Below are 15,445 nucleotides of genomic sequence, written 5' to 3' on the forward strand. Positions count from 1 at the left end.
ACCGGCAAAGTAATATACATATAACAACCCTCTGAAAACAGGAAAGAGCATTCCCCAGTGTGTTCACTGACTCCAATATAAGTAGGACCACTGTTCTTCTGGAAGTGGACATTCCATAATGGTCAGCATAATAATTTAGACTACTTTCTGATCTGGGTAGAGTCACACAGAAAACTTTCAAAAATATTCTGTCTTCTGTACTCATTTAAAATGAGGGAATAACTTCTTTGCTTGTCATAGCCACTATAATATCGGAATTGGGCGAGTCTTGTAAAAATTAAAATTCATGAGTCAGTACATTTACATTCCATTAGTTACCCAGCTCGTGAGTGTATGCCTGCTCAGTCGTGTCCAACTCTTTGCAACCCCATGGACTGTAGCCTGTAGCCAGCCAGGCTTCTCTGTCCATGGAGTTTTCAGGCAAGAATACTGAAGTGGGTTGCCATTTCCTCCTCCTCCAGATCTTCCCAACCTAGTGATCCAACTCGCAACTTCTGCGTCTCCTGCATTGGCAGGGGCATTCTTTACCAGTGCACCACCTGGGAAGCGCTTATACTGCTCACTCAAACCGAAAAGTCCTGTCTCTTCTCACTCTCATCTGATGACCTTGGTTCCTATCTCATGGAGAAAAGAGAAGCAATCCACACGCCCTCACTACTTCACTGACCTACCTACACACATACCCATTATCTGCTTCCCCCAAGACCACGGATGAACTCTTTGCTCTCATGTATTCAGATCACTCTTGTTTACAAAAAATATTTTGCCCCATGCTTCTTCCATTTCTTCTCTAAATCATTAATTTTTTCCACTTTATGGGGTCATTATCTTTAACACCAAGCATTCTGTAATAGCACCCATTTTATAAATTACCCTCTCCTACCCTATATTTCCTTGATTCTCTGTTGTGTTTTATAGCAAAATTGTCATATTTTCCCCACATAATGACTTAGAAATCCAAATTGCTTAACTTATATTATAGAATAGTCCCTTTTTCTTACTACCATTCCTATAGACACACCCTGGGATCTGAAAATCAGCTTCTCTCTTTTAATCAAGTTTCTCTCTCAGTCTCCTGAACAAGACATTTCAATCATAATTTAAATAACAATGTTGCTGACAATTAAAAAGGCAGCACAGAATCCAGCTGCTTCCTTTTATACTTGTACTTAAGCCACAACAGCACTATCAGCAGAAACTGACTTCTCCATAAACTTTAGCAGACACGTTTTCAATGACTTCTAAGAAAAAAGAATTAAGGGGAAGTTTTACAATTAGTTCATCTTACCATTAGGGTGCAAATATTTATCACTTATGTTTTTATATGATACTGAAAATAAATCATCCCAATATAATAATCTATATAACATGAGATACATAATCTATTTTAATATATTTGAAAATTTTTATAAATAAAAATATGTGTTTTAATCTTTAGAAAAACAGGACATCCATCAATTTGACCTTATAAAAATATAAACAGCATTATTTATATAGGGAAAAGGAACTCTTTAAAGAAATCTCACACACTCAAGTAAATTGTTGCTGTTATTGTTGTTCAGTCACTAAGTTGTGTCCAACTCTTTGCGACCCCATGGACTGTAGTGTGCTAGGCTTCCCTGTCCTTCACTACCTACCTGACTTTGTTCAAATTCAGGCCTATTGAGCCAGTGATGCTATGTAACCATCTCATCCTCTGCCGCCCTCTTTTCCTCTTGCCTTCAATCTTTCCCAGCATCGGGTCTTTTCCAATGAGCTGGAAGTTTGCATCAGGTGGACAAAGAACTGGAGCTTCAGCATCAGTTCTTCCAATGAATATTCAGAGTTGATTTCCTTTTAGGATTGACTGGTTTGATCTCCTTGCAGTACAAGGGACTCTCAAGATCTTCTCTAGCACCACAGTTCGAAGGCAACAATTCTTTGATGCTCAGCCTTCTTTATGATCCAACTCTCACATCTGTATATGATTATTGGAAAAACCATAGCTTTGACTACACAGACCTTTGTAGGCAAATTAATGGATTCATTGCCCAATCAGAAGAATTCAATAAGAAGGAAGCTTATGTTGCTTTTCCATCCTAGTATGATGAACAATTACAATTTTGGCTTTTATGTTTAGAAAAATTTCAAATCACTCAATCGGATACAAATATCTATTAAATTACATTCTTCCTTTGACCAGAAATGTGTTGATTGTGAACTACAGAAGCAGCACAATGTAATTAAATTCTGTAGCACATAGAATTTGGTGAGCTATTCTCCATTTACTCCAAGAGAGATTTCTTGTCAAAATTTGATTACAAATATGAGCAATGTAAAAATATCATTATGACTGGATGAAGCACAAGCTGGAATCAAGATTGCCAGGAAACATATCAACAATCTCAGATATGCAGATGACACCACCTTTATGGCAGAAAATGAAGAACTAAAGGGCCTATTAATGAAAGTGAAAGAAGAGAGTGAAAAAGCTGGCTTAAAACTCAACATTCAAAAAACAAAGATCATGGTATATGGTCCCATCACTTCATGGCAAATAGATGGGGAAACAATGGAAACAGTGACAGACTTTATTTTCTTGGGCTCCAAAATCACTACAGATGATGACTGCAGCAATGAAATTAAAAGACGCTTCCTCCTTGAAAGAAAAGCTATGACCAACCTAGACAGCATATTAAAAAGCAGAGACATTACTTTGCCAACAAAGGTCCATCTAGTCAAAGCTATGGTTTTTCTAGTGAGAAAAACCATATGTGAGATGTGAGAGTTAGACCATAAAGAACCTGAGTGCCGAAGAATTGATGCTTTTGAACTATGATGTTGGAGAAGACTCTTGAGAGTCCCTTGGACTGCAAGGAGATCCAACCAGTCCATCCTAAAGGAAGTCAGTCCTGAATATTCATTGGAAGGACTGATGCTGAAGCTAAAAATCCAATACTTTGGCCACCTGATGCAAAGAATTAGAAAAGACCCTGATGCTGGGAAAGATTGAAGGCAGGAGAAGGGGATGACAGAGGATGAGATGGTTGGATGGCATCACCAACTCGATGGACATGAGTTTGAGCAAGCTCAGGATGCTGGTGACGGACAGGGAAGCCTGGGGTGCTACAGTCCATGGGTTTGCAAAGAGTCACACGCAACTGAGCAACTGAACTGAACTGAATAAGAATTTACAAACTTATTAAGAATTAATTGTACACTGACTATAAAGTTGTATATTTCCAAATGTCTCTGTAGAGTGGGAATGAACATGGGTCCTGGGCTTATAAAACTGAGGGAAAGTGCCCCTTGAAGCAGCATGAAATTACAGGCATTTGGTGGCTCCATCTGAAACCAAAGAAGCTGGTAGGGAGTACAGTCACTGTTAGGTCAATACACTATATCAGCAAAATGCTGCATAATGCTATTGTCTTTAACTGTAATCCTTGATTATTTCCAGAACTGCCTTTAGCATTTATCAAGTTCAACTAGCTCACATTGCAAATCAGGAGACTGAAATTCAGAACTGTTACAGGATTGTCCCAAGGTTGCCCTGCAATAAATGAGAGAGCTAGGCTGGCATCAAATTCCTCACTCTTTCTCCAAAGTAATTAATGCCATTCATTTGGAAAGTGTGCTAGATAGAACAGTATCCAAAATGTGTGAAATTATTATTCTACAGTGTATAAAATAATTTTGAGTTTTGAAAATTACCCAATATCTTTTCTTTATAAACCAAAGAGGCTACAAAATATGTGTGCTTTTATAAGACATTTTCTAAACTATAACATTTTTATAAGAGTTTAAAGTATGACTCATAAAGTCTAATTTGTGGCTTTTGAAATGTGTTTAATTGGCAATAAGCCTTTTCAAGATACAGACAGCACAGTCCCTTCCCACTAAAGTCTCATTAGGTTAGTTATCTGTGTCTTTAATGCAAACATTCATTCTTTTGCATAAAAAAATCTATTGACGAGAGAGATGTAGTTTGGTACCAAATATATGAATATGGAAGTGCATACCGATTTCTAAAATCTCATTCTGGCATGGTAGAATCTTACTTAGGTTGGAGGACAAAATACAAACTAAATGTTAGAAATGAAGAATGTACTTAATATTTATTGAGCTACTCTTTACCAAGTTTCTGTCACACATTTTCAATACTTTATTTAACTTTAATTTTGTTGCAGAAAAATTGATTTCACACATCTAACTTGACTTTCACCAAATCCCTTTACAACAAGAATAAAGAGATTCTGTGGGAAATTAAACACATAAAGCCCCAAGAAAGAGATAACATGAGGAAAGACAGCAACAGGATTGTGGAAACTGAAAAGCAATTGATTGATTACTGAATAATTTAACAGACTGAGGAAAAATAAATTCTAAGGCCAACAGTGATGAAAGCTGAGAACCGACTGGAATTGAACTACAGAATCCCCAACAGGCTCAGAAACCGGATTTCCAGGTACTTCCAGGTGTAAGTGAAAAGCACAGAACTGGCAAGTCAGTTTAGGACACAGCCAGACCCTCCGCTGGAACACTTTCCCTCCATGCTCCTGATCAAGAGTGGAAACGTGTTCTCTGTGGAAGGTTAGACAAGTCTCTGAACTGGGCAACACAGATAATTATATGAAGAGCTTCTGGAAAACAAAAAGATGATAGCAGAAATAAAAAACTAAATAGTAGTGATGGATGATTAACTAAGTTAAGAAAATCTGTTAGAACAGGAAAAAAAATACCCAAAGATAAGCAAAATATAAAAGACTCAGACTAGGATTCCAGCATCTGAATAATAGAAGTTCAGAAAGGGAAATAAATCATCAAAGAAATAATTCAAGTAGTTTACCTAAAAAGAATTTGGAATTTCAGAATTTACATAATTAGGAAATCTATTCACTGAGAACTTAGCAAAATGCATAAAACAGTGGCCACATCAAGACATTCCATCATTAAATTTCACAATACTGAAAATGAAGATTCTGACAACATCTCCAGAGGGGAAAACACACAGTTCAAACCTAAAGGATCAAGAGCCATGATGGTTTCCATACTCAAGAGCAAACCTAGAAGGAATACATTCTTCATAGAAGACTTAGATATGTGTGAACAGTTAGGGGTATTAAATTGCATTTACACAGGCATACGAATAAACGTGGATACTGATCTCATTAGGATGATGGTATAACTGTACTGGGAGGATTAAAAAAGAGAAGGATGTCACTGAGGTTTGTGGGGGAACAGGAAGAAAAAAGAGTGACAGTTTCATTTTTCGTGGTGTGAAAGCAATAGATAATACCAAAAACTAAAATCAAGAAGTAGTAATATAGTCATATTTTTTATCATTTGTTTGTGTGTGTGCTCACTTGGTCATGTCCGACTCTTTGCGATCCCATGGACTATAGCCCACCAGGCTCCTCTGTCCATGGAATTTTCCAGGCAAGAATACTGCATTGGGGTGCCATGTCCTCCTCCAGGAAATCTTCCCAACCCAGGGTTCGAATCCACATTTCTTGTGTCTCCTGCATTGGCAGGGGGATTCTTTACCACTGCACCACCTGGGAAGCACTATTTATCATTTCTCTGAAGGTAATTAGCAAATAATCAGCTTAAAGATGTGAAGGCAGTTGCCTACAGACACACCAAATGAGTGGTGATGTGGAGTTTGGGGAGTGGCAGACTTCTCTTCATAATAAAGCCTATTGATCTACTAGATTTGTGAAACATGTGCATGTACACCTTGGTTAACATTTAAAACTACATGGTACACACAAACCTCCTAACCATTGTCACACCATAGAGTGTGAATTTCTATAAAGGACATCCACAGTTCCTCTATTGGAGGTTATCTCTCTGGATCTGATTATGGGGACATACCAGAATCCTCTCTTCTACATGACTTGTTCCCTAGGTTGCCCTATGTTCTGGTGTTCTCAGAACAGTCCTAGTTTATACCTGTATGCAGGCTAATTATCAAAAGTACCTATTTTTGCTCTCAAAATTATCCTGATTGGGTCAACTTAATATTGCTCTCACAGTTCCATACCTTTGCACTTGCTGTTGTCTTTACCTTGACTTCCCTCCCCCAAATGTCCTCCTGGAAAAGAAAAATCCTCCCCATTTCTGTTCAAGTTCTATTCATTAAGATTTCCTTGCACTAAAGATTTCTATTCCAGTCCCTCATTCCACTGCAAATACAATTTCACTTCAGCAATTATCTTACAATATTAGAGCTGTTTATGTGTTTGTCATCCACAAGAAGATGAGTTCCTGAGAGCAGGGATCATTGTTGCTGCATCTTTGATGGTCCAGCACTGAGCCCAGAGGCTCCGCAGAGTAATCCATACAATTCTTACCAGTAGATGAAACTGTCACACTATACAACATTCCTCTTGATGAAAGTGAAAGAGGAGAATGAAAAGGCTGGCTTAAAATTCAACATTCAAAAAACGAAGATCATGGCATCCGGTCCCATCACTTCATGGCAAATAGATGGGGAAACAATGGAAACAGTGACAGACTTTATTTTCTTGGGCTCCAAAATCACTACAGATGGTGACTGCAGTCATGAAATTAAAAGACGCTTGCTCCTTGGAAGAAAAGCTATGACAAACCTAGATAGCATATTAAAAAGCAGAGAAATTATTTTGCCAGCAAAGGTCCATCTAGTCAAAGCTATGGTTTTTCCAGTAGTCATATATGGATGTTGGACTATATATGGACCATATACGGGAGTTGGACTATAAAGAAAGCTGAGCACCGAAGAACAGATGCTTTTGAACTATGGTGTTGGAGAAGACTTTTGAAAGTCCTTTGGACTGCAAGGAGATCAACCATTCAATTCTAAAGGAAATCAGTCCTGAATATTCATTGGAAGAACTGACGCTGAAGCTGAAGCTCCAGTACTTTGGCCACATGATGCGGAGAACTGACTTATTGGAAAAGACTCTGCTCTGATGCTGGGAAAGATTGAAGACAAGAGGAGAGGGGACGACAGAGGATGCAATGGTTGGATAGTATCACCGATTCGATGGACATTCATTTGAGCAAGCTCTGGGAGTTGGTGATGGACAGGGAAGCCTGGTGTGCTGCAGTCCATGGGGTCACAAAGAGTCATACATTACTGAGCAACTGAACTGAACTAAACTGAATGTAACATTTAATTATTAGATATTTTTAAAAATCTTCAGATCTTGACAATCTTATCATTATGAAGGGTACTGACCTCACAATTTTTTTACTCCAACCATAAAAATAAAACTAGGCAAAATTCCATTCCCATATCCAAACTAAAGGCTGATAATTTGTGATTATAAATTATTAGGTGAGTTTGACTATCTCTATTATTACATATACTCAAACATATAACCTATGATGGATGCATCTCTTTCAGCAACAAAAACAAATCCACAAATTATTTTAGCACTGTACGTCAAATGAGTACAGTAAGTAGATAGCTATTGCTGCTGCTGCTGCTAAGTTGCTTCAGTCATGTCCGATTAGATGTTTTCAACTTAACAATGAAATATATTATTGTCTTTTCAACTCATAAAGTGAATTCACATTTTTATCTTGTCCAGTTTCAAGTGAGGATGAATTGTAGCTAAAATTTATACGGGGAACTAGACTGAAATAACTGATAGCACATAAAAGTCTCCCTTTTAAATTCTAAATTAGTCTTTATTCAACTAATCACAGAAGTTCTCAAATTTTTATGCCTCAAAGAATCATATGAAGAGGTTGGAAAAGAGATTCCAGGAATTGATGGGGCTCATCAATCTACATTTTTTAAAAAAACAAAACACCCAATTGATTTTTATTTTTAAAAATCATACCACCAAATTGGTTTTCAAGTAGGTAATTTTGAGACTGAACTGTGAGAAACACTGGAGGTTAATGGAGCTTCTTAAAAATCAGAGAGATGCCAACAGATCCACTATGAAAAATTGTTATTTATTTAAAAGTTCCCAGTTATCTCTATTATAGAAATAAATAAATAGAAGAAATACTGTTAGGTCCAAAATTCTGAGTATGAGATTTTTTCTCATTTATGTATGTATATAGGTATTGTATCTGTGTATTATATACTACATATATATATATTATACCCCATGTGTAAATATATATATTCTATATACTATACATATTATGCATCTATCAGCTATTTTATGTACATATATTATTATATAATTTTATATATTATGTATTTTTTCTTTTTATACCTGAGGAGGATAACAGGCTGAATTACCTGAAAATTCAGTAGGACAGAGACTTAGTGAAACTAAACTGCTTTGAAGAAAATTTTTAATGCAACCTTTCTTGCATAAACAATGAATACATGAACTATGTTTCATATTCAATCCATATACAGCCATGATACCATATGTGAAAGTGAAGAAATACCTTCTTTAAAAACTGAAACATTTACTTGGAGAGGGAAAGTTCTCAGAGTAGGAGGTGTGCCCCACACAGATATTCCCACCTCTTCATTCTGGGAGGGGAGGTAGGAGGGCCCAGGCTGACTGTCCGCTTCTCTTCCACTCACTGAGATGTGATCTGCCCAAATGCACAACAGCCTGGGTGAACACACTCACAGGTATAGAAGCTAGTAATGGTAGATGAAACTCAATAAACAACCTACTCTTTCAAACAATAACTATGAAAAATTAAGGGTTAGCAGTTACTTTTTAAATAAACAATGAAAGAGAAGGATCAAAAGTGAACAGAGAACAACTGATTCAGGAGGAAATAAGATCACTCCAGGAACAGAAGATAACTTTAAAATAATTCTCCACAGTACTTTAAGCAAGTGCTCATTCATAAACAAGAACAAACAAATATGCAAAAAGAGAATAAAAGACTAAGGAAGAGCCCATGAAAATTAAGAAGCAAAATTAAGAGGAAAAAAAAAAAGAGGTAAGCTGGAAAAACAATGAAGTCTTCCAAAATGTAAAGCAATAAAACCAGAAGCTGAAAAATATTTTTAAAGAGTTAAAAATAGAGTATAAATCCAAGAGGTCTAACATCCATCTAAAGAGTGTCTTCAATGACAGAACAAAGACAAGGAAGGAGGAGAAATAATCCAATAGCAGAAGAAAATCCCTAGAGCCCAAGACATGACTCAACACATGAAAGGGTTCAGAAAATGCGGCTCAGCAAAAATGAAAAATAATCCATTAACACATCTTCATTAAGTGTCAGAACATCTCAATGGATGTTCCTTCTCATTCTTTTCTTTTGATCTTCTTTTTCTCCTGCATTCCTAAATTGTGTGAACCTGAGGACTCTTTCCTTTGTAACTTCTTTATTTATATTACGTCATCTATTCACTCAACGGTGTCCGACTCTTTGTGACTCTATGGGCCACCAGGCTCCTATGTCCATGGGATTCTCCAGGCAAGTGAACTGGAGTCGATTGCCAGTTCCTTCTCTTTATTTTACTTATTTGCTGCTGCTGCCAAGTCGCTTCAGTCATGTCCGACTCTGTGAGACCCCATCGACGGCAGCCACTTAGGCTCTGCCTGATTCTCCACCTGCCTAGGATTCTGCAGGCAAGAACACTGGAGTGGGTTGCCATTTCCTTCTCCAATGCATGAAGGTGAAAAGTGAAAGTGAAGTCTCTCAGTCATGTCCGACTCTTCGAGACCCCATGGACTGCAGCCCACCAGGCTCCTCCGTCCATAGAATTTTCCAGGCAAGAGTGGGTTATTTGCTACATGGTCTCAACTAGACTGATCACTTTGAATGTCACCTGTATATTGATAACCCCAAGTTTATATCTCCATTTCCAACCTATCCCTGAAACTCCAAAACTAATAAACAACCTACTCTTTCAAATAATAACTATGAAAAATTAAGTGTTAGCAGTTACTTTTTAAACAAACAACAAAAGAGAGAAGGATCAAATGCCACAGAACACATGGATTTCTTTTCTGCAATCTAGCCTACATTTCAAAGGCAATATGTCTAAAATAAGATTTTCATCTCAGTCCCTACTCCAAGTTGTTCTTCTCCTAAATCTTCCCCATCTTATTTATCCAGTTGCTCAGACCATAAAAACACAAGTCATACGGAACTCCTCTTTCCTCCTGCTGTGCATCCAATCCATCAGTAGAGCCAACATCTAACATGAATTTATAAGAAAAGTGTGTCCAAGAAGAATATTCATTTCCTAACACTATGATGAAGTTATTTTCTCCCTCTCTCCTACCCCTTACAACCCTGTTTGTATTAGTTATATCTCTCATTCAAAGCAATACAATTTTTAAGAACATGAGACTGCATCTTTGTCTATGGTAAAAACACTGTGTGTCCTACAGTAAATAACATATACAGAGAATTTTATATGTTGAATATTGGTTTTAAATTTTAAATCATCAAACTACGAAAGATTCATTTATATTTGCTAAATTAAATCCAACTTCTATAACCCTTGAAAATGTAAAAATAATGAAAAACAGAAGTGAATGGGTGGAAGTAGATGTGGCAGAGAAGGCACTGGCAACCCACTCCAATACTCTTGCCTAGAAAATCCCATGGACAGCCTGGTAGGCTGTGGTCCAAGGGGTCGTGAAGAGTCGGATGCGACTGAGCGACTTCACTTTCGCTTTTCACTTTCATGCATTGGAGAAGGAAATGGCAACCCACTCCAGTGTTCTTGCCTGGAGAATCCCAGGGACGGAGGAGCCTGGTGGGCTGCTGTCTATGGGGTCGCACAGAGTCAGACACGACTGAAGCGACTTAGCAGCAGCAGCAGCAGTAGATGTGGAGGAAAATATAGGGACAATAAGTCTCTGATCTCACACATTAAAAAATCAAGGGGCACTGTCAAAAAATTATGGGTTAAGAAATATAATTTTTATGATGTTAAATAACAAAAGAATTTTTTTAATGAGCCTGGTAGGGGTTGGAAGAGGGGAGAAAAAATAAGTGAGCTAAATTTGCTTCATGTCATAGAGGGGAGTCAAAAGCTTTTTTTTTTTTTTCTCTTTTTCTGAAATATTTTAATTTTTTTAACTTTTTATTTTGCATTGGAGTATAGTCAATTAACAAACAATGTTGTGATAGTTTCAGGTGAAGAACAAAGGGACTAAGGCATACATATACATGTATCCATTCTCCCCCAAACTCCCCTCTCATCCAGCCTGCCACATGACATTAAGCAGAGTTCCGTGTGCTATACAAAGGTCCCTGTTGGTTATCCATTTTTAAATATGGCAGTGTGTACATGTCCATGTCAAATTCCCCATATCCTTCCCCCTGGCAACCATAAGTTTGTTCTCTAAGTCAGCGAGTCTCTTTCTGTTTTGTAAGTAAGTTCATCAGTATCATTTCTTTCAAAAGCTATTTTTAAATTGACATATTAATAAATAAAATATATGCATATTATTTAAGACGTGGATTTAAGTTTCAGAAAAACTAACAATAAAATAGTTTAAAATAATTATTTCTGGTGAGTGGGAATGAAAGGAAAGTGTATGGAACCTTACTTTCCATTTAGCATCCTCTTCAGTGTTGAATTTGTATTATGACACATACTGTTAGTATAATAATTAAATAGACAAATAAATAAAAATAAATCTGTTAAAAAATAGCAAAGCAAATGACCACATCCAATCTAGTCTTATGTCTAGATATTCACACATATTTATTTGAATCACATTTGATAAAGAGACATCAATTTTTCTTTCACTGCTGGTCAGTAGCATAAAAGATACAAAAGCTGATTTAGGATATTTTTAGTCTAGTTTTTATTTTTAACCCACTACATAAGTACAAAAATTGGTTAACTGGTGTCTGGTCAAAATATGTTGATGCCAGAATTTGTATTTAGTAAAAAAAAATTCTATAAAGAGGATCCTTCATGTCTAGAACCAGAAAAGCTCATACAGTAATTCACTGTAATTTACCTCCTCAAAGTACCACAGGCCTATATAACCCTCCAGAGGGAGAGGCTGCAGTTTTGAACACAGTGACCACTTCCATTGTCCTAATGCTACCCTTGTCCTACTTCTACGCTTATAAACATGGCACTATTTTTACCTTGAATAATGCATGGCTTGGTGGCCCGCAATATTAAAATAGAAGTCCGTTGTGTGCTTCATCTCATTGGTGTGCCCAGTGGCCTCAATCCAGTGTCCTATTGGGAGACAATAAACACCATCCACCAAGTTGTTTTCATTGTAAGTACAGCAACGGTCATGGTGAGGCCCGTTGCCTGGAACAAGAAGAGATGACAAAGAAAGCAATTACATCAATGCTTTGCTTCAATGGTCATAGAGGTGCTGATGCAAAATTAATAGCAAGACAAAAATAAATACAAAGCTGCATAATCTACACATCTCAGTATAAACAAAAATAGACTAAGTTGGTGATGGACAGGGAGGTCTGGTGTGCTGCAGTCCATGGGGTCGCAAAGAGTCAGACACCACTGAGCGACGGAACTCAAGAGGGAACACAGTAAAAATATCTAAAGAATTACTTGTTAGCTTCAGAGTACTATGCTCCCGATGAATACATAGATAATTACAAAAGCATATTAACTCAGAATTTCATGGGACCACTCAGGGCCTTAAGAGCCCATTGTGAATCACTCTGCAGCCTGATAAGCTGCTGAAAGGGGCTTCCCAGATAGCTCAGATGGTAAAGAATCTGCCTGCAATGCAGGAGACCTGGGTTCAGTCCCTGGATCAGGAAAGTCTCCTGGAGAAGGAAATGGAAAACCACTCCAGTATTCTTGTCTGGAGAATTCCATGGACAGAGGAGCCTGGTGGGCTACAGTCCATGGGGTCACAAAGAGTTGGACACGACTGAGCGACTAACACTTTTACTTTTCACTTTTCAAGTTGTTGATAAGGGCTCTTAAGGCCATTAATGACCCTGTGCTGCATACTTTTACCTCCCTGGAATGCACATTTATGACTAACATCACTAATAAATTGTTTCAGTATCAGCTCAAACAACAGATAAATTTTTTTTCAATAAATACATTTATAAATAATAAAATAATGGGACCATATCCAATCCAGGTTGCATGTAAATCAGTGGTTAGTATTATGTTCAGATGGAAAAACTAAGCACCACAGAGATTAACCAGCTTGCCCAGGATCACAGAACAAAGAACAAAGCGATCAGTAACCTGGTATCCCTTGTCCCCCACCTTTTTCAGGCACTTGATACCTTCATGCTGTTTTCTACTGCTTACTTTACAAAAGACAGACCCTCTGCCCCCCAGGGAGTGGAGCAAAAGAGGCAGAGACAGGACAACATGCCTCTGATAACATTATTTGCTTACATCACTATTCTGCCCAGCATCAACTACACGAGTAAACAGACCCTCAATTCCTACGAAAATTATTTCTACATTATTTTTATAATCTATTCTTATGTGACCACCCCCACTTCAAATCAACCCTTTCCTTAAACTACCTAATTTTCATATAGTGTCAGTAATAAGAAAAACATATAAAGTGTTAGTCACTCACTCATGTCCACTTCTGTGCAACCCAATGGACTATAGCCCATCAGCCTCCTCTGTCCATGGAATTCTCCAGGCAAGAATACTGGAGTGGTTTGCCATTCCCTTCTCCAGGGGATCTCCTGACCCACAGATTGAACGCAGGTCTCCTGCATTGCAGGTGGATTCTTTACCATCTGAGCCACCAGGGAAGCCCAAGAAAAACATAGAATCAAAATAAAATAGGAATAAGTCACAATTATTATGAATATGAAAATTCGATTCATTCATCCCTTGCTCTGTCTTCCGAACTATTTTATCTAAGGTTATTTAGCATACAATCTATTTTTTTAAATGCTTAAGTCACTGGGCAGTTCTTTAGAACATAATTCCCCTCATCAGACAGAGGGTACAGGATGGTCCCTTTAATAAATCATCATTGATCTTCCTAGCTTAGATTCTTCTTTTTCTCTTGATGGCTACAAGGTACTACACCAATTGCCTTATTAACCTTGATATTCAATAGACAAAACCAAACTATACTAGCAATCTCACTTCTAGAAACATATCCAACAGAAATATAACAAAGGTAAAGAAAGATACATGGATACATGCATGTGTGTAACAATTCTATTTTAATAGCAAATACTACAAACTATGTCAATTCATCTTTTCATTCTCCCCAAAATACTTATTGAATGTTGATTATATGACAGGCATTATACTAAATCTTGTTAAGGATTTAGGTCTTTCCCATAAAAGCAATTTTTAAAAATGAATTATTTTAAGCAGGCAGTTGACATGACCAAATTTTTGTTGTGAAAATATCTCTCTGGTTACAGAGTAAAAAATTAACTCAAACACAATGAGATTAGAAGCAGAAAGTCCACTTAGGAAACTTCTGCGTTAGCCCAGGTAAGAGGTGATAAAAGCCTGAAGATAGAAATCAAAAGGGATGGGACAATTCAGGAGGGAAAAGCCACAGGACTTAATGATTAACTGGATATGGGAGGTGAAGATGAAAAGAGAATCAGAAATGATTCTTAGGCTTCTGGCAAATACAACTCAATATATGGTGATGCCATTTACTGAGATGTGAAAACAGGCAGAGTTGGAAGAAGACGGTCAGTCTGGTTTAGGCATTTGGGACTTGGAATGCTATTTAGATACAAAAGGAGCTGTTAGGTAGAGAGCTGAAGTTATTGATTTGACACTCAGACCAGAGATCTGAACTAGAAAAATAAGTTCATGAGTCATCTAAGTATAAATGGTAACTGAGACAGGATATAGATGACTTACAAAGAAAAACAATGTTGATTGAGGAGAAAAGGCTTCTAGAACCAAGTTTGAAAGCATCTCAACATTTTACAGCTGGACAGAGAAGGATAAGATTAGAAAGAAGGAATAGAGAGAGAATCTGTAGAGGAAAACTGGGAGTGAGTAAGTGAGGTGGGCGAGTATAATTGAAACCATAGACTAAAAACAGGGTGGATGCCTGTTTAACTAGCAACAGTAGTTATATCTGGAGAACGTAACTGGGAAGGAAGGACTATTTTACTCTAAATTATTTTGAATCCATTGGATTTGCTATAAAAAGAAGACATTACTTTTTAGCAAAGAAGAATTATATCTATGGCTCCTGCTGATCAGTATGAGACTTACAACAATCTACATGTTATAACTTAAACATAATTATTGAGGAACTCAAATATACATAAATTGTACTGTTCAATAAAAATTATGTATGTAACATAAACTTCCTAAGAATTCTTCACTCCTAGAATTGAGGTTTTAAATTACTCATTTTTACAAAGACATCTTTTAGAAGTAACAAGACACATCTATCTCTCTCAGTCAGAAAGGTACTGTATCAGTGAAGGTGTAGTGGAGAGTGGGAGCTCCCACCACATTCAGTAGCAACAAGGAGTCTGATCCTTCAGTTGTCAATGCAAACTGGATGGGGAACATGGGTGATGAGGTGGTACCTCTCCCCTCTCGCTGGAGCAGTCA

At 37.3% G+C, this 15,445-nt stretch overlaps 1 protein-coding gene across 1 annotated transcript in view; it reads right to left on the bottom strand.

Moving 5' to 3' along the window:
- Positions 1-15,445, bottom strand: part of EPM2A (EPM2A glucan phosphatase, laforin) — a 106,592-nt gene that overhangs the window by 41,432 nt on the left and 49,715 nt on the right. The window contains exon 2 of the mRNA XM_043457325.1: positions 12,022-12,196. Coding sequence (XP_043313260.1) covers positions 12,022-12,196 — 175 coding nt within the window. The remainder of the gene's footprint in view (positions 1-12,021; positions 12,197-15,445) is intronic.

This window comes from Cervus canadensis, chromosome 33 (genome assembly GCF_019320065.1).
Source record: "Cervus canadensis isolate Bull #8, Minnesota chromosome 33, ASM1932006v1, whole genome shotgun sequence".
NCBI lineage: Eukaryota > Metazoa > Chordata > Mammalia > Artiodactyla > Cervidae > Cervus > Cervus canadensis.